The 22,431-nt window shown below is 43.3% G+C and overlaps 3 protein-coding genes across 4 annotated transcripts in view; 2 read left to right on the top strand and 1 right to left on the bottom strand.

The window, feature by feature from the left end:
- The window catches only part of tmeff1a (transmembrane protein with EGF-like and two follistatin-like domains 1a), a 40,679-nt gene extending 30,973 nt beyond the window's left edge, over positions 1–9,706 (top strand). Inside the window, exons 7-10 of one of the 2 annotated variants that reach the window (XM_035634153.2) lie at positions 1,869–1,928; positions 4,221–4,344; positions 4,627–4,788; positions 5,743–9,706. In XM_035634153.2, coding sequence (XP_035490046.1) covers positions 1,869–1,928; positions 4,221–4,344; positions 4,627–4,788; positions 5,743–5,827 — 431 coding nt within the window. In that variant the 3' untranslated portion in view covers positions 5,828–9,706. The remainder of the gene's footprint in view (positions 1–1,868; positions 1,929–4,220; positions 4,345–4,626; positions 4,789–5,742) is intronic. The other variant, XM_035634154.2, reaches the window with a different exon arrangement.
- A 2,868-nt stretch (positions 9,707–12,574) lies between these two features.
- cavin4a (caveolae associated protein 4a) lies at positions 12,575–16,553 on the top strand. The gene is made up of 2 exons (XM_035634163.2): positions 12,575–13,212; positions 15,784–16,553. Exons 1-2 carry the CDS (start codon positions 12,805–12,807, stop codon positions 16,348–16,350), a joined length of 975 nt encoding a protein of 324 aa, XP_035490056.1. The 5' UTR covers positions 12,575–12,804; the 3' UTR covers positions 16,351–16,553.
- A 2,223-nt stretch (positions 16,554–18,776) lies between these two features.
- On the bottom strand, positions 18,777–22,293 carry LOC118310820 (tripartite motif-containing protein 16-like). Its single transcript, XM_035634127.2, has 2 exons — positions 22,094–22,293; positions 18,777–21,185 (listed from the first exon to the last, which is right to left on the bottom strand). The coding sequence occupies exon 2, from the start codon at positions 21,141–21,143 to the stop codon at positions 19,434–19,436; it is 1,710 nt and encodes a 569-aa protein (XP_035490020.1). The 5' UTR covers positions 21,144–21,185; positions 22,094–22,293; the 3' UTR covers positions 18,777–19,433.
- Positions 22,294–22,431: the final 138 nt, after the last annotated feature.

Raw genomic sequence — 22,431 nt, 5'->3', positions numbered from 1 at the left:
TCAAGCCTGTCCAGGGGCCACTGGTGCCTCGGTGCATAATCATTTAAAGACAAAAAACTATAACTGTTAACAAAACATTTAAATCCGCCCCGACTGTCCACCTGTAATTTAATTTGCTCCTCACACTCCTGAATATTTTTCACATCTCATCGTGAAACCGCTACGAGAAACCAGATTTTTATTACTTTATTATTTGGCAGGATTTAAGCAAATACTACTAAACAGATTTCCAGTAAACTTGGTGGAAGGATGGAACATGCTTGTTAAGATTGTTGGAGAAGGTCCTTCATGACAGGAGACAGGAGAGAGACGGGCGGCACGTTGTCGAAACACTTCTGTCCATAAACTTCTCTCTCCTACTTTTATACCGTCAGCAGATCTGTGTTTTCTTTCAGCGGTTTCCCTCTGCTCCGCGAAATATTTCATCTTTTATCAAACTGAGTCACAAGAGAGACACAGGGAGGGGGGGGGGGGGGGGGGGGGGTGGGGAGGGGTAAAGGTATAGAGGAGGAGACAGGAGGCAAGGAGAGAGGTAGGCAGGAGGAGACAGGAGGCAAGGAGAGAGGTAGGGAGGAGGAGACAGGAGGCAAGGAGAGAGGTAGGGAGGAGGAGACAGGAGGCAAGGAGAGAGGTAGGCAGGAGGAGACAGGAGGCAAGGAGAGAGGTAGGGAGGAGGAGACAGGAGGCAAGGAGAGAGGTAGGCAGGAGGAGACAGGAAGCAAGGAGAGAGGTAGGGAGGAGGAGACAGGAGGCATGTAGAGAGGTAGGGAGGAGGAGACAGGAGTCGAGGAGAGAGGTAGGGAGGAGGAGACAGGAGGCAAGTAGAGAGGTAGGGAGGAGGAGACAGGAGTCGAGGAGAGAGGTAGGGAGGAGGAGACAGGAGGCAAGGAGAGAGGGAGGGAGGAGGAGACAGGAGGCAAGGAGAGAGGTAGGGAGGAGGAGACAGGAGGCAAGGAGAGAGGTAGGGAGGAGGAGACAGGAGGCAAGGAGAGAGGGAGGGAGGAGGAGACAGGAGGCAAGGAGAGAGGTAGGGAGGAGGAGACAGGAGGCAAGGAGAGAGGTAGGGAGGAGGAGACAGGAGGCAAGGAGAGAGGTAGGGAGGAGGAGACAGGAAACAAGGAGAGAGGTAGGCAGGAGGAGACAGGAGGCAAGGAGAGAGGTAGGGAGGAGGAGACAGGAAGCAAGGAGAGAGGGAGGGAGGAGGAGACAGGAGGCAAGGAGAGAGGTAGGGAGGAGGAGACAGGAGGCAAGGAGAGAGGTAGGCAGGAGGAGACAGGAAGCAAGGAGAGAGGGAGGGAGGAGGAGACAGGAGGCAAGGAGAGAGGTAGGGAGGAGGAGACAGGAAACAAGGAGAGAGGTAGGCAGGAGGAGACAGGAGGCAAGGAGAGAGGTAGGGAGGAGGAGGAAGACTGAGCACAAAGAGAGAGTTTGTCAATATTTCCTCAGAAAGATTAGCATTAAAAATGGATGAGTGTGTGTGTGTCTGTTTGTAATTCTATCTTTGTGAGGACCAGATACTAAACCTACAAAGTAAGGACTGCAGACTTGAAAGGGCTGTTTGAGGGTTTAGACGTGGTTTTAAGGAAAGGCAGCAGCTGTGTGTGTGTGTGTGTGCGTGACATTCCCAGCAGCTCCTCCTCCAGCAACATGGACACGAAGCCTGTCGACAGAGAAATAACCACAACACACCAGACCCACTGTTTGTCTTCAGCTGCCATTGTCTCACACACACACACACACACACACACACACACACACAGAGTGAATAAACAGATTAGAGCTGCGAGCCGACAGGAAGTCAAACGACCAGGTGACGGAGTGTCGGAGGATGAAGATGTTTTTTTTGACTGACTCCGTCTCCTCCACAGCCGACAAGGAGAAACTGGGGAAGAAAGACGACAGCAGCCCCTTCAAAATAAATGTCTTAGGTAAGGGACGTTTCCCATCTCAACTTTCCTTTTAACTTCATAACTTGAGTCTTATTTTTGTGGTTACTATTAATATTATTATTATTATTATGTCACTGACAAAAAAATAACATTTCTGAAACTAATTTTTGTTCTCAAAGAGACGACGACAAAAAACTCAGTTTGCCAAAATTCTACAGAATTTGAAAAATGTCCAGACTTTACAAATGTGACTTCTCTAACATTACACAGATATATTAACTTACTGGGATTTTCCAAAAATGCAAATTTGTTAAAAACAATTTCCTCAATTGAAAAAGATGTTTTCTCAAATTTTCTCCTCACTCAATAATCTTCTGTCCTTCTTTTCCAAAAATGATTGCAACCTTCCAGAATCGTCTTCTTCGTCAGTTGTCCCTGCTTCGAAAAAATATCCTTACTTTCTAAAAATATTGTCACTTCACAACAAATGTCCTCCTCATCGTCTGAATCTCATTTTGTTTCTCATATTTTAACATCATTAAAACTTGTGTCAGTTGGAGAATCTCCCACTCACACAAACCTCACCCATAAAGAAACATTTAGATTTTCTTTTAAAAATCCACAAAAAGTCCTCACGGTCCAAAAATGTTGTCTATCGGAAGTTGCCCTCTCTTTCATGAAATGTCCTCACTTCCAAAATAGTCTTTTACAATTCTCTCCCCATTTTTGGACTTTTCTCAAACTGCTGTAATAAAGCGTCCGTCCCATCTGATGTTGAAAACTAGGAGGTGGTTATGAGGAATAATAAAAGGGAGGTCTGTTGTTGAGACTGTAAATGACGAGGTCACTGATTGGGCGCTGAAGGTTCAGTATGGCGTTGGTGCGTCGACGTCACCGCGTCGTCAGCGAACAGGAGAGGATCTGATCTTTCTTTGAGCAGCCGCTCTTCTGAACCAATGAAAACGGCTCCTGTGATCGTTCTTCACATATTTCTTGCAATCCGTCAATTTAAAAGGTTTCATTAAACAATTTCCTTCCGCTCATAAATTCCCCTTTAGTGTAACAACAGCAGTCGTAACCGGGCCGGGGACTCGAACACCCGGACTTTGTGTTAATGTTAATGTGACGTTTGTTCGCCGGGGATCAGTCACGTTAACGAGCCCGTCGCTGCCTCGTGGACGATTCCTTCTGCTGCAGATTCAAGATCTGTGTGACAGAAGAAGCTTTTAATGTGCGAAGCATCTGGATTTCATCACTTGTCATCATTCACCGTCGCACAGCAGCTGCCGCAGGACGACGGAGCTCCAAACACTAAGCTGTTGTTTGATCCCACAAATAAATGAATGTCAAGTTTAGTTTAACAACAAGATTACTTAAAAACATATGTATATATGTATGTATATAACATAAACTTTACTATCCTAATTGTCTTGAATTATGATTGATTAGGAAATAAGTACTAAGAACTACGACATTTCATCCAAATTATTGTTTTCTTTCCAAAAAGCAGGTCAAAAAATTTAAAAGAAAGAAAAGAGTTATAATCTGTAGAGAAATCTAGCAGCTCTGTTTCTGTCTGTAGCTGAGTGAATAAATAAACGTCGAGTTAATCATATTGTTTAATCATTTCACCCAATGACGTTCAAATTAAAGATTATCACATTTAAAACCAAAAATGGGTAAAGTTTAGTTTAACAACAATATTCTAACTTATTTGTTAAAACATATATAACATATACTTTACTATCTTCATTGTCTTGAATTATGACATTAGAAAATAAAAACAAAGAACTTTATTATTTCATCAAAAATATTGTTTTCTTTCCAAAAAGCCCGTAAAAAAATGTAAAAAGGAAAAAAGAAATCCGTTTCAATCTGTAACTTGTCCACGTTAAAACCTGTAAAAATAAAATAACCATACTTTTGTGATGAATGTTGTTGAGTTGTGGTTTTAAATTTTCAAACCTGGAGAAAATGTGTAGTTTTAATCCAGGTCAGGGTGCATTTCCTTCGCTCGCCTGTTGGTGGCGTCACTTCTCCATTGCGCATTTGTCAGTGTTGTTTGTCTGAAGAGTCAAAACGGAATTTGATCCAGTTTGAATCACATTTTTACGACTCACTCTTTGGGTCTTGCTGGTTTTTGACTCTATATTTGAGGCGGATGAAGGATTTCAGTCGTCGGACGTCTGGATTATGAAGTGATCAGAGAAACGAGCTGATTTTATTTGAATATCTAACACGTGGTTTTTCCGGTTGTCTGCAGACAGTCGCCCTCTCACGTTCCTTTTTAACCGTTGTGTTTTTGTGTCTTCCCTCCTCCCACTTGTTCAGAAACCACTGGTCTGGATCACGGCGACGGTTTCTACGCCGGGATGCCGATCCCCTGCGGCGACAGTCACGCCGGCTTCTGTGTCCACGGGAAATGTGAGATCAAGTACAACATGGCCACCTGCAGGTCTGTCTAAAGTATTATTTTACCACCAGCCACTACATTAGCTTCCTGCAGACTAGTTTTAATATTGTACTAGTGTTTGTGTCGGCATAGTTTGTCCACCAGAGAGCGCTCAAGTTTATTTTAATACTGAATAACATCCTGCTCCCTGCAACTAAGGGCCTGGAAACTGTTCACTCCGCCTCGATGAACAGTTTTTAATGATTTTTTTATTAACAGAATATTCTAGATTAAGGAGATTAAATGACCAGACTTGTTTAACGAATGTCTTCCCGCGTGTCCCAGGTGTGATTCGGGCTACAAGGGTTCTCAGTGCGACGAGCCTCAGGACTTCAACATCCTCTACGTGGTCCCCAGTGGACAGAAGCTGCACTACGTCCTCATCGCCGCCATCATCGGGGCCGTGCAGATCGCCATCATCGTCGCCGTGGTGATGTGCATCACAAGGTACAAACGGGCGTCGACTAAAAGCGCAACACATGAAGACAAACTGGATTTCAAAAAGGCCTTAATTGCCTAATTCTAATATTTGAGTTCAAGGGGCACAAATATACCCCCCCTGAATTTATGCATATATTTTAAATGTTTGTCAAATTCATTGATGATGATTTGTTATAATATATATATATATGTATATAATATATATAAAAACATATGTTATTTAGGTTTACAATATTTTATTATGTAATGTGAAGGCTGAGGTCAATGAACAGATAAAAAATCAACTATTATAAATAAAGGGTAAAATCCCTTTAAACTGAAAAATGTACATGAGAAGTTATAATTAATATCACCCTAAATAGAACTATAGCCCAACCGATATGGATTTTTGGGAGTACAAGATTCACAATGCCGATACATCGGCCTACATATATATATATATGTAATTGATGCTTGATATTTGAGTTTAACCATGAACGTTATCATAAATAACTATATAATTGAAAATATAAATACAACCCGATACATAGAACTTATAACAAACTTATTTTACATAAAATGTAAAAACATAAATGCACATTTAAAGGCACATATCAGCTGGCCGATAATATCGGTCGAGCTCTTAAAATATCGGCCGATACCGACGTGTCAGTGAAAGGCTAATATCGGTAATATCAGTCAGTCTCTAAATAGAACTTAAATTTTCGGTGTCGGTGCAAATGCAGGATTTCACCCAAGTGTTGGACTGATGATTAAATGAATTAGGAGCTTTCAGTTTGGGTCAAACGTAGAGGTAAACAAACCAAACATCCCCAAGACACCATGGAAACCTTTAGAGAGGTATATAATAATAATATTTTTGTATATATATATATATATATATATATATCTGATTCGTTAAAAAGATTGGACAATTCTCTCCGTTTGATTTAAGTCAAATCTTTGTCTCCGTCTCTTCAGGAAATGTCCAAAAAACAACAGAGGTCGCCGGCAAAAACAAAACCTGGGACACTTTTCCTCGGACACTAACTCCAGGATGGTATAGCCATGTGTTTGTCGGAGGTTCTTTTTGATAAGTTTTTTCTTACGGCGTGGGGGATGCCATTTTTTTAAACCGGTAGATTTTAGGTGTTAATTTTTTTCTCTCTCCTGGGAAACAGTTGAAAAAGAAGAACGAGAATATTTATTTCAGGGGCCTTATTTCTCTCCTTTTTTTGTTCCGGATGGAATTGTTGCACATTAATTTGTGCAATCATAAAAAAATCTACATTTTTTTCTGCCACAAGACCAAGTTACAAGGAGCCGAATCGACAAAACCGCTGTCACTTTACATCGTTACCACGTGTGATGTCTTAATTACTTTCACTGCTTCATTACAGTTTGATGCTTTATGAATATGGTTCCGATGGCTAAATGGCTAACTGGCTAACGTATGCCCCTCTGTAATGTGCTATTTATTGAAAATTAATAATTTTGATGTCCCCTCTACATCACTTTTTTTTTACTAATAATGAGCAGCTGATCACCAAATGCAGTTTGTTTTCAATTTTTTGTTTTTTGTCCATGAGGTGAGAAGGGGCCAGCCAGTGATATAGATATGAATGTTTACACTTATCCTTTGGTATGAAACTGTTTAAACAAGGTAATCATTTATTATTATTATTATTATTATTATTATGACAGTTATTTTCTTCAAAGTAGTTATTAACTTTATCTCTTATGTTAACTTTTATTTCAAGCATTGCTTTCTAAATTCTAGCTCCTGTATATTCGCATGACTTGTGAAAACTGTGTACTGTGGTGTAGTTTAACTCTTTAAAAAGAAAAGCCGACGGCTTCAACGCCTCCTCCACCTCAGAGCCGCCGGCGCCGCCGGTGGAAGTCGGAGGGAAGAGCACGAGGATACTGATCGGAAACGTACTAGTCGGGGTTTTATCGAAAAAAAGAATGTGTAATGTTTTAAATCGGTCTCCATCAGAGGGGAGGACAGAAAACGTTTGATGGTGGTAAACTTCAGAAGTTAATTCTTCTACAAACCACGTTTGTTTTCACGAGGAACAGAGCCGTGTTGATTGTAACGCTCGGAGGAGGGAATATTTTTGAATCTACGTTTGAAAATCTGAATTCAGACAATTGTTCAGAAAAGGTGCGTAATAGACCGTATTCACACGGCGGCCATTTCCCTCTGACATGGATCCAGGCTGCAGGTCTGATCAGCACGGAATCTGACAAACTGCTTCCTGATTACGCCATGATCACGTAACAGCATCATCAGCATAACGTCAACGAAAAAGTGGTTGAGTGCTAATGTTAGCTGTTGTCTAGTGGTAGCTAACGAGCTAACATATATATTGTTTTACATCCACGTTGCTTCAGTCGCCGATCAGTCCGGGAGTTTGTCAGATTACTTGCAACCAGCGTAACAACAGTACAACAGTACATTGTGTTCATCATCACAACTGAGTGTGATGTCAGAGGAAAATGGCCGCCCTGTGAATATGGTCTAAAGGAAGAAGTCTTGTTTGCTGAGATGGTTGTAATCGAGGGTTTTTTCTTTTTGAATGTCTTTTTTCCCCATTTGTTTTAATTTAGCCTTCGCTTCTCTCCGAGACATTACAAGCACAGAGAACCCCCGTTGTTCCGTGTCGTGTCCCTCGTCATCAGTGTAACACAACCCGTTATTTTCTTTACGTCGAGTCGTAAGTTTCTTCTTCAAAGTCCCGTCATGTCTCAAACGCAAATTGTCAGGAACTTAATAACTGACTTGTGATAAATTGTGGTGTAAATCCCACCGAAGCAAAGCCGCTTCTCATCAGCTTATTCACGTTTGTTGTTGATGATGATGAAGCCGAATTTGAATTTATGTTTTACAACAAAACCAATCACTGTACGGTCCATCAATCACAAACGGACCTTGTCCCAGTGGCATCCAGTGATTTCGCCTCAACAGCTCAAGTCATAAATTGACTTTTGTCAAATTAATTTCCTTCACACGACTACAGCCATTTATTGTATTTGTCATGTTCTTTTCTTGCTCAGTATTTTAACCTCAACCTCACTCGTTCCCGTCATATGGGATATTCTGTCCTGTGCATGTCGACGTGATCACGTTGTATGTGAATGTCAAAACTTTACCAGGCATCAGAATTTTCAATTGACAAATCGACCTGTGGACGACTATCTGCTGCCGGTGGTTTAAGGTCGATCTGTTCCAACGACGTGAGCACTGCCACGTTTACTCAGAAAGGTTTTGAATGTTCTGTTTCTTCTGAAATTACAGCTGAGCTGGATTTTTCTGAATCAGGACCTTCCATTGAAAAACATCTATACATTACCTCTACGGCCATTTACATCCTTTAGCATCGTAGAGAGTAGAACCATCTAAAACTGACCCTTGGATTAAGAGAAGAAGAACTTCTGGTGTGTTCAGAATTCACACTGATGATTTTTTTCTAAAGAAAGTTATTGTTGGCAATCGGAGTCATACGGTACAATAGGTTGTTACGAAAATATGTATCCGTTACTGCATTCCAGGTAATGGTTATACTTAACTCCAAATTAAGTTAGCGCGAGGGTTGGCTGCTTTATTCATGCGTCCAAACTGGTCCAAAAAGGGAACAAAAGAGTTTGCTCTGAACACAAGAGAACTAACATTTGGTTATTAAATAAGTTTGGAAATAATAATAAATGGGAAATCAAGAAGCTAAAATGTCTGGAAGCCGCAGTGGCCTAAGGGTTTGTTCACCTGAGCATTAAAGGGGCAGTAAGCGATTTTGGAGAAAGCTTGTTCAACTCTTTGTTGTTTATTTTATTTTACTGCTCTGGAGATGAACGGAGTATTTGAGTCCGACGCTCTAACTACTTGGCCAAAACCGCGGAGTTGCAACACCACCTGCTAGCACGTCTCTAAAGGTGTCGACGAGTCCGCACCATTTCTTTGCTTATCGATTTACGGAGCCTGGGCTCAGCCGGAAACCAGGACAACTAACGGACAGGGAAGAAATATTCGCTTATTTTTACAAAACGTGTATTGCTGCTTCAGAATCGCTTAATGCCCCTTTAAACAGTTGGAAGAACTGGGTTGGGTTTGGTGAATCGACCAACAGGAAACCATCTTTACAGACCTCTGAGGTACCAGAGAGCCGAAGAGTTCAAACACCTAATTGTATTGACCTGTGTTGGAGCGTTTAGCAGCTGTCTGGTGGTATGCGAGCTAGCACGTACCCAGGTAGCTAACGTATCAAACTGTAAACCTGCTAGCCACAGCAGTTCGCCAGCTGCCCCCATGAGCCGGACCTTCCAGAGAAGCCTTGGCCCTCGTGGCTCGAGGAAGCCAAAGCAAAGCGACGTCTAGCAGCTGAACTGAACATGGGGCCAAGACGGCGTGACCTCGGCCCCAGCGGACCCCACTTAGCGGTCTACGAGAGGGGGGGGGGTTGTTTGCTAAGTTTATCTAGCAGTTTAGCATTGATAATGATTGTGTTTCATGGCTCCGGGTCATTATTCTGTGATGGGCTCGTAGAGGCAGCGTGTCATTTACCTGCACTGGAAGGTCCTGACTCCGATCACTGGGACGCCGCTTCATCTCGGGCTTCGTCCTCGACGCGAGAGTCTGTGGACCAGGAAGTGAAACTCCAGCGCAGAGGTGCAGAATGCAAGTTCAGGGAGGTTTGTCTTCTCTGTGTGTTTCTCCAGTTTTTATTTCCTGTCACTGGAGTTTTTTTCTGTAACATCTTCAGGTCGTAGGCCAGCCCCCCCCCCCCGCTGAGCAACGTGTTTCTACTTGTTGTCGACCATCGCAGCCGTAACTTCTCTAAATGTGACTAGAATGTGTTTGACATGTTAATATTCATTGCATGTAGACTTTGAGAGGCTATTTTGGTCTCTGCCAAAAATAAAAAAAGCAAATGTTTTTTTTAACGTACATCAGAGTCCAGATGTAACACTTTCTCTCTCGGCAGCCCGTGAAGGTTGTTTTACATATGTGTTCACCGTGGGTGTGTGTGTGTGTGTGTCACAGACAGAAGCCTGTTGTGTTTTCTCCTCCACACAGTCACTGTGACCTGATTCCATAATAAATACTCACATCATAAAGTGAACAGCATCTTCTCATGTCGACAGTGAAGATTTTACCTTTCCTGGCACATGATGAAAGTGAAAGAAAATAAAAGTTAGTGCAAACTAACTTTTCTGACGTGTCAACAAAAAAGGACTCTTATTAGCTGATATTTCTCTGATGAGAGAAATTATCTTCAGCTGACTTCAGATATAAAAAATTATTTCAAGTGGTTCTTCTACATTTCACTTTCGAATGTCGCTTCAACTGAATTGAATTGAGTTCTTTTCATATCATATGAAGAACTTTATTCATGGTCCTGACAATGTCGCACGCAGCTGGATAGGAAAACTCACCAGTGAACTGAGACGGTTGATTTGTAGTTCAGGTTATCAGGCCGACGTTAGGTTCACCAGACAGATTACGAATGAAACATATCTTGGGTTCTGGTTTAACTTGTGCTCACGTCACGACTCTGATGTAAAATAAACAGGACACATGCGTTGGACACCAATAGTATTCAAATATCCAAATATATCCCTGATATCTGCCACTCGTATGTGAAATTCCAATCATCATTTAAATATCCTGTAAGTACTGAATGTACTGTATATCACCGGGGCCAGTTTCAAAACTTGGATCAGACAGATGATGCCCCGCCCACCTGTGAGAGGAGGGGCTTAATCATGAAGTGATTCTCTGTCTAATTAAAAACCGTTCGTCTGCAGAAGCCAGAACCAGAGCAGAGGTCACCGCCTCCACATGAAAATAACCAATGTGTGTGTCGTACAATGCTGCCAGAGGCAGGGCCCCTGGTAAATATAGAGTTATAGGGAGTGGGTTGGGGGGAGAGGTTGTTAGGGACAGGAGCAGCTGCTGGTTTCAGTCGAACAGATTCAATCATCCGTCAATTCCAAACTACCACACTGAAAAAACAAAAGTCCATCGTCTTCTAACGTTCATTCACTAAAAAAGTCCCTGATCCTGCCTGAAGTGGAACCGTCGGCTGGAGTTCCTCTCTGAACATCACTGAACGTAGGAGGGAAAGTGTGTGTCAATTAGTGAAGACATGACAACAGTGAATAACAGAAAAAGAATAGAAACAGAAACTCCTCGTAGTTTATAGACGTCTCCATCATCTGCATATGTTAGCAACAACAACATCACGTGCACATTGATGCCAAATAGTTGAAACATCACACTGTGTAGCTCACGTGTCAATTTGAAAATCCTTGTTAATCAGAGACTTGTGCAGGAATAATATTAGCCGCTAACTCTGGCAAACACGAGGCTAAATGACATCATGTGATCAGCATCACCTGCAATCGTTAGCCATACGCAGATCATGACCAAAGTCGCTTCTTCCAAATAAAAAATCGACATTCTTGAAATTTCATCGCTTTAGCTACTGGCAACACTGCCCCCAACGACTTCCTGTGGTACTGCTCCGTTCCACAATGGTGCGTTCACACTGGACAATTTTTTTTCGCCGCTTTACTCGCTCGAAAAATGCCAATATTCCTCTTCCTGCCAAGCCCTCGTGTCAGGCTGCCCACACACAGCGATGGTAGTGATCCTCCATTTCTGGTACGACGTCAGGACTTCTGACGACAGTGATGTAGGGAGGATCTCAACGCTAACTGGCTATCTCGTCAACGCCTCACGCTAATCCCCGACTGAAGCGACTGACGTTAAATATTGCGTCTTCGCATGATTTGCGTCGCCTGACGTCAGTGGTGCCAAATTTGCTTCTAGTCACGTCTTTGTATTTACTTGGTACGTAATCTACTCACGCAAATAATTTGCGTTGCTTCCGGTGTGAACGCACAGAAAGCTTTTCGGAAGATGTGCACAAATATGAACGCAGAGTGCGGACAGGACGCTCTTTCTCTTTGTATATATGTTTAAAACATTGAGCATAAATGAAGCTGTACGTAGAGGGGGCGGGGTTTATGACCTATACTGCAGCTCGCCATCAGGAGGGCGATCAAGATGGTTTGGCTTTACTTTTGGGAGCTACCATGAAGATGGACGACATGGTCTCCATAAAAATCCTCCCTCACAGTGACGCCGGTCGGTCAGAATCACCGTGGTTCAGAGAGAATAGCTTGTGGCCTGGAAATATGAATCCAGCTGCTTCACAAGGTTTAATGAGTTTGGTTTCGTGCAGCCAAACTGTGAGCGAGACCATCATCGTGCTGTACTTTCATCAAATAAATAATGCTCAGGATGAATGAATCCCTCCACGCGGTGACAGTTGAGAAGAGCGAGTAGCAGCCCAGCGTCTCTCCGACGCTCCTCGCACTGTCCGTCATCTCTATACAGAGCTTCAGATCTCAGTCTGAGTCAATGTTTGGACTGATTGCTCCTCCAGAGGGAAGTGGAAAGGGCAGAGCCGCAGTGTTTAATTCCCTCAAACATTCCAGCGATGTGTAATCTAACCAGACAACTGTGGCCTCGTTGCATCTGTCGCTGCAGAGTGACGCCTGAGCTGCTGCTGCTGATGTACAAGTTTCGCAGCTGCTCGCGTTAACATTTGAGCAAATAATGGAAAATTATGAATCAGGCTGTTGGGGTCTAACATAGTAGAGTGGGAAGTGGGTGGGGATTTCCATCCTACCCTGCTTAGCGTCTGCCCAAAATGTCCAAGTGTCGCCTTTCAAATACTTTTTATTTTTAGCTGTGGGGTTCGTGTGAGCGTTGCTGCTCCGCACACGAGGGCTGAAGTCAAGTTCCCTTTGGGTCCTGGGGACTTTTCTAAAAAGGGTAGGTGGAGTTTCCCCTCTCCCCTGTTGCCAAACCTGAGTTTGGGTCACAGCAGTTGGGTGTTGCCACTCTCCGGTCTCCCTGCTGGTAACCCCAACGGTCCTGCTCCCCTTCCCCATACTAAACCACACGTCTGCCATTTCGAACAAATTGGAACCAAGACATTTAAGATTTCAGACACGACCCATCGAAACACCTCAATGGATCAGCACAAGTATCGCACGGCGGGCGTCCAGGAGAAGCTGGAGATCGTCGGGGTGGAGGACGAGGCTGGAAACCCCATCAGCGCCCTCACTATCCTGTCGCTGCTGGAGCGCGTGGCCGGCATCATCGACAACGTCCAGTCTGGCCAGCAACGCATGGAGGAGCGTCAGCTGGAGCTGGAGAGCAGCATCAAGACCATCCAGGGCGACGTCCTGAAGCTGGCCAAGGACCACAACGACACCAGCGGCACGGTGGAGAAGCTCCTGCAGAAGACACGCAAGGTCAGCGCCAACGTCAAGGAGGTGCGGTCGCGGGTGGAGAAGCAAAACGTGCGAGTGAAGAAGGTTGAATCGACGCAGGATGAGCTGCTCACCCGCAACAAGTTCCGCGTCGTCATCTATCAGGTGAGCGGAGGATTGGACGCAGCTGATGGGTCAAAGTGTTAGATATCTGCTTTTAAGGAACTCGAACTAGAAAACATTCAGTTACCAGCAAGTCCACCAATGTATCCTTTAGGTGATTCATCGAGCAGAAATATAAGTTTAAACAGTGTGGATTTGCCAGTGAAATCTGAAAATTTGGGGTTTAGTAATAAAACAGGAACAGAAAAGTAGGATAAATGGATTGTGACGCAAATATATATTTTTAGAAAATGGTTTGTTAAAAACAAGCGATCCATAGACCCCAGAATATTCTTTTTTCGTGTCGTTTAAATGATTTATTGATCCATCAAAAATATTTTATCCTTATATTCGGTGGCTGTACGACATCATAGTTCTGAGAGTTCACCAGATGTTTCTGATGAAAAAAATACATTTGATTAATTATGGTTTGATGTTTTTTATTTCTTTGCCTTTCGCTCGTGAATTACTGGATAATTTTACATCTGGAGTGTTTTGGGAGAGGTGCTGAATTCAATCCTTCAGATTTGATTGGATCATTCAACAGTCACTGTGGCTTATCAAAGACAAATTCAATATGGTGGCTTTGAATACTGTCGGCTGCCACAGAAACGGACTAACTAGATTATCAGCCACCCACTATGTTCACGTCGGATCAATCCCTCTCAATAAGACGCTGGTGGGGATAGGTGATTTTTTTTTTAGAGCCTTTAACAATTGATGACGGTTCAACAAAGCTCAATAGAAGAAGCAATCACACGTTGAACAGCATCACTCTGGATCATCAGATCCGAGGTCCAGTCCAGGTTTCTGTTTACGAGCAACCGGAGAATAATCAAGTTAAGTATCAGAAGTAAAGTAGATTCATTCCATCCGTGCCAACCAGCGACGTCTCAACTCAGATGAACTCTTGGCTTAGTTCAGTGAGCGGTGGAGGGATGTGAGGAGGAACATTTAGAAGAAGTTGAATATATTGTCCATAACTCTGTGATCAGTTGAATATAGTTCATGAGGTGGACCGACCTCCGTGTGAGTCTCCATGTTTCTTCGTCCTGTTGAATACGGTTGTTGAACTAAACGCTCCAGAATACGTCGCGTTCACGTTGAATTTCCAGACGCTGACGGAAACAGGAAATGGAATCGGTGGTGCGCCGCCATAAAGTGTCCCCTGTCGGTCGCTCAGTTGGTTGCAGTTTGCAACTTTACCACCAGATGCCGCCAGAAATTTTTTTGGGGGGGCTTTTTTCGTCTTCGACGCTGCGGCGCCCCCCAATGTTGGTTGTTAGCTTTAGCAGCTTTTCGACAGCTCTTGGAACACTAGAAGTCAGTAAATTAAAAACAATGTCACCAGTTCTCTCTCAAAGTGGATTTATATATTTATTATTTTTAATATGATGATGAAAATAATTATTGTTTCACACATAATTATACTTAATAAGCATATTACCCATTTATTTTTCCCGGGTTCGGAATATTCTCTTCCTGCAGAGCAGACAGTGGCGGTGTCGAGTTTCCTCGTGACTGATGTCCTGTCGGTTTATTCCGAGGCCTCTGTTCGTCTCCTAATATAGAGCTTCAGCCGCGGCCGTTTAACAGGAAGCAACAGACGGTTTGTTAGAGGCGGTCGACGCCAGCGGCTGAATAATGAGGCTGTGGGGACAGTTGGCGGTAATAAGAAAAAGATGAAGAGCTGCTGGTTTACACCGACGGCAGCCGCGGATGTTCACAGGACCGGACAGTAGAGGACAATGTGTCATTTTAGAGACGTTAATGGATTTTAGTTTGTGGGGACGACCGAGGCTGAACACCATCAAAGCAAGACTCCACGAGTTCGGCTGAAATGCTGCAGGGCCGTTGTCTGATTTGTCAAATTGATACGTCCACTAACGAGTCCTGTATTTTCCAGCTGATTCACTGAAAATTTCCTTGTGATTTTTTGAGAATTAGCCGATTTTCTGCCATAAATTACAGAGATAATTCCAAGAAAGGCTCAAGTTGATTGGTGCTGATCACAAAGAGGAGATAGAGAAAGCGTCAGTCGCTCCACTCACTGTGTTTGTGGTGAGTTTTTTTCTTTTGAAGGAATAAATAGGCCGTTGTGTCGTAGCTGAGTGAAAGAGAATCTATCCTTGTTTCTTCAAGACGTAACAAAATCACCAAGGATCATGAATAAGTAACTAAACAGAAAACGAGCAGAATAAAACAGGATATCAGAAGAAGACCAGAGACTCCTCCAAAAATACATACATATAATAAAAAAGAGCCCATAGAGAAAAACCAAAAGACTTTTTCAGAATTCCACCTTAACTAAGTTCATGATCCAGATCAAGACTGAAGTTAAGAACTCATCCGTTGATGAATCAAATCCACAAACTGTTTGTTTGTTTTAAGCAAAAAATGAGTGAATTGATTTCCATCAAACTTGGTGCAAGGATGGAACATCCATTACGTTTTGTCGTGGCCCGGACAAAGGGGCGGATCTTTTTATCTCCTTCAACATTGTGAGACAGAATATTTGAATTTTCCATTGCTACCCTGATACTAAAACTGTCCCATGTGCGCTCCTCTCCGCAGGGTGAGACAGAGGTCCCATCAGTGGCCGTCACCAAGTCTCCTAAAGGACTCGGCCTGGACGGGCTGGAGATCGAGCCCGACTCTTACGACGTCCCCGCCGACCTCTCCTCCGACGAGGAGTACCTGAGCGTGGAGGAGACGGACTCCTCGCGGGCCACCCGCCTCAAGAAATCCGTCGTGAAGAGCACTGAGAGCCTGAAGGCCGCCTTCTCCAAGGAGAGCATGAACAAGACCAAAGGCAACCTCGGCACCAAGTTCCACAACCTGGGCGAGAAGGTCATGCCCCCCGAGCGCCGGGAGAAGATGCACCAGGCCGGCGAGCGGCTGAAGCAGTCCGGCGAGCGGCTGAAGGAGAACATCGCCAAGAAAGCTCCGAGCAAAGAGACCTTCCGCATCAAGCTGAAGAAGGAGAGGGCCGTCGCCGAGGGCCAGGAGGGCGCCGAGGCCGAGGCCGAGCTCCAGGCCGAGGCCGAGGAGCCCTGCCCGGAGGTCGCCTACACCGAGGTCGGCCCCGAAACAAAGAGGGAGGGGCCTGTGGAGGAGGCTGGCGCCACCCGGATCGGTTAGAGGGATTACATCAATTAGATATGACGTGATATGACAGCGCTGACAATGAAGAGGAGGCGGGACACTCGTCTGTGATTGGTTGACAACAATGATGGACATTTTAATTTAGTGTGAATGTATTAAAACACAAGAGGTTGTTGCCACTGGAAACAAAATATCACTATATGAACTGGTTATTTATTAAATCTGCAAAATTCACGTCAGGTGACTGAGCCACATGTCATCTGTCGACGGGTTTTAACAATCACACCATTCAAACACAAACTCAGACGTGAACGTGAGAATCGTCTGTTTTCTAGGTTTCAGGTTTTAGATGTGTTCGTGAGTCCACACTTCAGAGACGTGAGGTGAGGTTGTGTTGTGACGAGTAACCGGGGCTCAAAGTGCAGATGAGGGTTAAAGCTTAGAGGGAAGAAAGACAGATGTCAAGAGGCTGAGAAACACTTCTTATCAGCCTCGAAGGACGAAGGACGAAGGGAAGAATGTTGAAGTTGTGAAGTTTCGCGTCCTGCCATAAACGCAGCGAGGTGAAACTGGTCCTCGAAGGCCTCAGCTGGTCTCTGAGACGCCTGCTGAGAAAAAAGGAGAGAACGTGGACTCGACATCAGGCTGGTGTGAGAGAGATGAAGTCAGAGCAAAGCGACGTCAGTGATGGCGGAGGTCGACGTGAGCAGAAGGAGAGCTGGTCAGGATGAGAAGCTACGGGATGTAGCAGCGGATATATTCACCTTAAAGCTCCAGTGTGTAACATCTAGAATAACTTATTCACAGAAGTTGAATATATTGTCCATAACTCTGTTCATATATGAGTTAAATATAGTTCCATGAGGTGGACCGACCTCCGTGTGAGTCTCCATGTTTCTACATCGTGTTGAATACGGTTGTTGAACTGAACGTCCAGAATACGTCGCGTTCACGTTGAACTTTCAGACGCTGCCGGAAACCGGAAATAAAATCGGCGGTGCGCCACCATAAAGTGTCCCCTGTCGGTCGCTCAGTTGGTTGCGGTTTGACACTTTACCACCAGATGCCGCCAGAAAATTAAAAAAATTACACACTGTGGGGTTTAATGATAAACAGCCATTTTGTTTCACTTCGCTCATTCAGCCCGACATCGTGTTCACACTCTCTGATTCCTGTCGTGTCTGTCGCCCTCTTGTGGTCGCTTCACTTTACATTGTCCACAACTATTAAAGAAATAAAGTTATTTGTCTAGCAGCGACATCGTCGACGTTTCTGTGGCTGATTTCTATGGATGTGTGCGAGCTGGTTATGAAAGGAATGAAAGTTTATCTGTATGTTTATCGCACCTTTAAACGAAAAAAAGCGAACCAAAGCAACCGGACATCCCTGTTTCTATGCACATGCCTGAAAATAATGGCCCCAAATTAAAAAACGTTGATTGCAGTCATGAGCCTGTAGAGTTTTGTGTGGAAAAAATACACAAGTGTGAACAGGTTCGGAATCAGGAGACGGGGAGCGTGAAAACAATTTACAATTTGGCAGAGTTGTGTGATGATGAAGTCCCGTTGATGTCCCAAAAGTGAGGCCAAATCATCATTATCGCCCCCTGGTGTCTTGCTGCAGTACAGGTCATAAGCCCCGCCCCCTCCACGTCATGTGAGGTCATTCTTCTCACACTGATGATGTTCATTCACGTGTTCATGTTTCTGATCACTTTGCTTTTCATTGGTTATTTGATGATATAAAAAACGGGGCTGAGACATCATGATTGACTCCACATGACGTCACCAGCACAAGATGGCGGCGCTTGAATCTAGAAATATTTTGGGCTTAATTTTTGTACAACGGGAGGAAGCGTCGGCCATCTTTACTCACAGTCTGAGACCAAAACAAAGCTAGAAATGTCATTGTTTCTCCAATACTTTGAAACAGAGAAGTTAAAATTATATTTGAAATATTTCACGGGTGGACTTTGTTCAGATGGAAAATGAAATGGATGGAAATGAAAAGTGCATTTATTGTTTAGCAATGATTAAATATAAAGAATCACAAAAGGATTGTTTCTTGAACTTACACTTGTTAATCTCAAGTGGTGCAAAATATTATTTTTTAGAACATTTGTTTTCGCCAAACCTTTAATGTCTCATATGTTTCAGAACCAAAGACATCGTATGAAAATATGATGATTATGATGCGAACACATTTCACACATTAAAACAGCCTTAGATATCTGGTATCTAAATATAAATCTATATTTATCTAGATATAAATGACACATATGGCTGCAAATGTCACATATTTTAATATTCCTTTTAAAATATTCAACTGTGTCTCTATGGCAACCACCACTTTCTTGAAGTGACTGTTTCAATGTTAAGTGAAGAAAATTGGGCAAAAAACAAATACTGGAAACACTTCAAAATAAAAGTAAAGCATGTGTAACAAATGACAGAAGCCGGATATATTGATTCATGACTGATTTATTTTCTATCATCTTTCAACAACATGGAAGATCAAAGTACTTTACATAAGACCACAGACAGATACCAGGAAGTAGAGAAACACATGGGTATGCTTCATTATAAAATAAAAGACAAAAATTTGATAAAATGGAACAAAACAGATAAGATTAATGCAGTGAGATTCATTACATAACAAATTGAATATATATATATATAAACCACAGATGTAATTCAACAGAAGGCAGAACTATACAGTAATGTGGGGTGCAGAAAGAGAGAACCTTGATTCTCACTGTTTTGTTTGAACCTTGGAGACAAATTGTCCAACACCTGAGACATCTGGAACATTTATATTGTAGCTGCAGAATAGAAAGATGTTTTGACCCAACATCATTCAGAAAATCGCAAAGCAAAAAAAACTGTTGAGCAAAGTTAAAAGAATTGCAGCGTCACACACCAACTAGTAGAACTACACTTTAGTGTTCAGCTCTCATCACATCAATGATCTGTTTTATTGATCCAGTGTCCAAACAGTTTTACACATAAAAGCATCAACAAGAGAAAAACTCTTTGAAGCTTGAGTCACATTAAGATTTGTATAAAACTCTCATGTGGAGAAAAGTCAGTTGAGGTGACTGCTCTTTAAATGATTCAAGTCTATTTTAGTTTACAGAACTCAGCTGTGGATCCATCTCTATAAATCCCAGCTCCAGCACAGAGCGGCTGAGTGAATGTGGTCTGGACTCTGTGGAGGAGAGTCATGGTGTCAGAGACGCTGTAGAAGGACAGAACACCTGCACTGTGATCCAGGTACACTCCGACTCTGGAGGATCGAGGACCTGAGACTGGAGTGTCGATACTGTTGTAAGAAAACTTATAACTGTTTCCAAGACAATATAACGCCCAAGATTTGTCATTACATCCAAATGCACATTCATCTGAGTTCCCTGCTCTGATGATATTCTTGTATGTGACTGCTACATCAACTCGTCCTCTCCACTTCACCTCCCAGTAACAACGTCCAGTCAGACTCTTTTTACTCAGGACCTGAGACCAATAAGTGAATCTGTCTGGGTGACTAGAATGTAACTGTTCTCTCATTCTTGTTACTTTTCTGTTTCCTTTAGATAATAACAGACGTTTGTTTGCTGTGTTTGGATCCAGTGTGATTTCCTGTGAATATGTTAAGAATTCCTCTCTGGTCTTGGGCTCTGGTTGTGACAGTAAAACATCCACTTGAGTCACTGTCAGTGAGATGTTTGTCTCTGACTCAGTCAGGACGTCCTGTAGTCGACCTCTGACCTCTGACACAGCATCTGTCACAGCCTCAAAGTACCTGAGAGGACGGATGTCGATGCTGGATGAGTGTGTAGACGGACTGAGTGGTGTCAATGAGGGGTAGTTGTGTAGAAACTGGTTGTGATCCTCTGTGTGTGAGAGCTGCTTCAGTTCAGCGTCTTTCCTCTTCAGCTCAGTGATCTCCTGCTCCAGCTTCTCCCGAAGATCTTTGACTCGACTCACTTCAGTTTCCTGCTGGGATCTGATCTGCTGCTTCACGCCAGAGCTTCTTTTCTCCACCAGACGGATCAGCTTAGTGAAGATCTTCTCACTGTCCTCCACTGCTTTGTCAGCAGAGCCATTGACAGCCTCCAGCTCCTGTTGAAGCAGCTTCACATCTTTCTCTCTGTCCTGGACTCTCTGCTGGATTTGTTGTCGACTCAGCTCGAGCTCTCTCTGCCTCTCGGTCCTTTCTGCTGCAGCTGAGACTGTGTCGTAGCCTTTATGTTCTTCCACAGAGCAGAGATAACAGATACACTGCTGATCAGTGCGGCAGAACATCTTCATCACCTCATCGTGACGAGAGCAGATGCTCTCCTGGAGCTTCTTGGTGGGGTCCACCAGCTTGTGCTTCTCAAAGGTCAAGGATTTATAATGAGGCTGGAGGTGTTTCTCACAATAAGAGGCCAAACAAACCAAACAGGATTTGACGGCTTTCCGTTTTCTCCCAATACAAACATCACAGGCCACATCTTCAGCTCCAGCGTAGCAGTGATCAGCAGGAGCAGCTTGGAGTGCAGTTTTCTTCAGCTGCTCCACTAAATCAGCCAACATGATGTTTTTCACCAGGACATGCCTCTTTCTGAATGTCTGTATACACTGAGGGCAGCTGTAGATCTTCTTCTCATCCTCTATGTCCCAGTGGGTTTTAATACATCTCATACAGTAGCTGTGTCCACAGTGAATAGTCACCGGATCCTTCAGTAGATCCAGACAGATGGAACAAGAGAAGGTTTTCCGCTCCAGCTGAATTACTTTCCGCGCCATTTCACCTCTCATTGAGGAACGACTGTTGTTTCCACCCATCATCAAACTGTAGAGAATATGATTTGTTCCAGGAAGAGAATCAGCCTGGAAAAAAAAAGACTTCAGGTAAATGCTTTAAGAACAGAAGCATTGATATTTTTGGTCTTGAACATAGATGTGTTGACTTGAGAGGCCTGAACTATTGGGCCATTTAATTCATTCTGCCCCAGTTTAACTAAAGGTAAGTTGGACTAGATGCTCAAACGGGGAGTAGAAATCACAAGAGTGATGTGATGGTGTTTCCTCAGAGAGAACTTTGTGCAAGAATACAAAAATTATAAAGCTATTTACAAATAATCATCTACAGGAGATGTTCTTTTTCAGAAAGTACACAATCTTTTAAGTTCCAATACAATATTTCACTTGAGACAATTCAATCCTTACTTCTTTTTAACTGAATTACTGGTGTGAATGCTGGAAGTTCCATTAAAATGAATGGAGGGAATGTTAAAAGGTCACAGTTTCACACTTTTAATCCATTTAAAATTCTCATCTACTCCTTCATACTTCAGCTACAAACATTATCTTTCACATAATGTGACTATTGAAGCAAACAGACTTACACTTCTAACACTGCAGGCCTCCAAGTGAGAGGAGTGTCAAGCAACGACTGCATCATATCAACATTTTAAGGAGGTAGGCAGTAACCAGTTATTAGCTAGTTGTCAGCTAATCCTCAATTCACATAATAACAATATGTTTTAAAGGCCATTTATCATAACTCCATTTCTCCTGTGCTTGTGTCTGACTAAGCCTGCATTATGCCAGGTAAAATAAATATAACTCTTTCTATTATAAACCTTATTATTAAGTCTCATTCATACAGTCCTAAACAATTTTGGAATGCTCTTGAATAATAACCTTCCCACGAGCTATTTCACTCCGAGAAGTCTGGACCAGAAAATCGAATCAGTTTCCTCTCATCTCTGGATAGTTGACGAGTTGTCGCTCACCTTCAACTGCAGCTGATCCCTGACTCGACAGGTTTTCTGTTCTGGAGCAGATGAGGGAGGTCCAGAGTTTTATCGAGCACGCCTTACGTTTCTGCCAAAAGTTCCTCAAGGAAATGTGCTCGTCTTTCCGGGTGGTGGTCTCGGTCCGGTTCTGTATTTTCACGTGGTCAAGTAACTCAGTGTCTGGCCTCTGTGTGTGTCTGCTGTAATTCAAAGGAGATTCTGAGAGGATTCACCACCTCTTATATGCGATGAGATCACGGATCACAGGAGCGTGTGTGTCTTTGATCCTTTGATCATTGCATCAACGGGGATGACTTCACATTTGCATGGAATGT

The sequence above is a fragment of the Scophthalmus maximus genome, chromosome 5 (assembly GCF_022379125.1).
Source record: "Scophthalmus maximus strain ysfricsl-2021 chromosome 5, ASM2237912v1, whole genome shotgun sequence".
Lineage (NCBI taxonomy): Eukaryota > Metazoa > Chordata > Actinopteri > Pleuronectiformes > Scophthalmidae > Scophthalmus > Scophthalmus maximus.
This window is presented reverse-complemented; position numbering and strand designations above follow the sequence as displayed.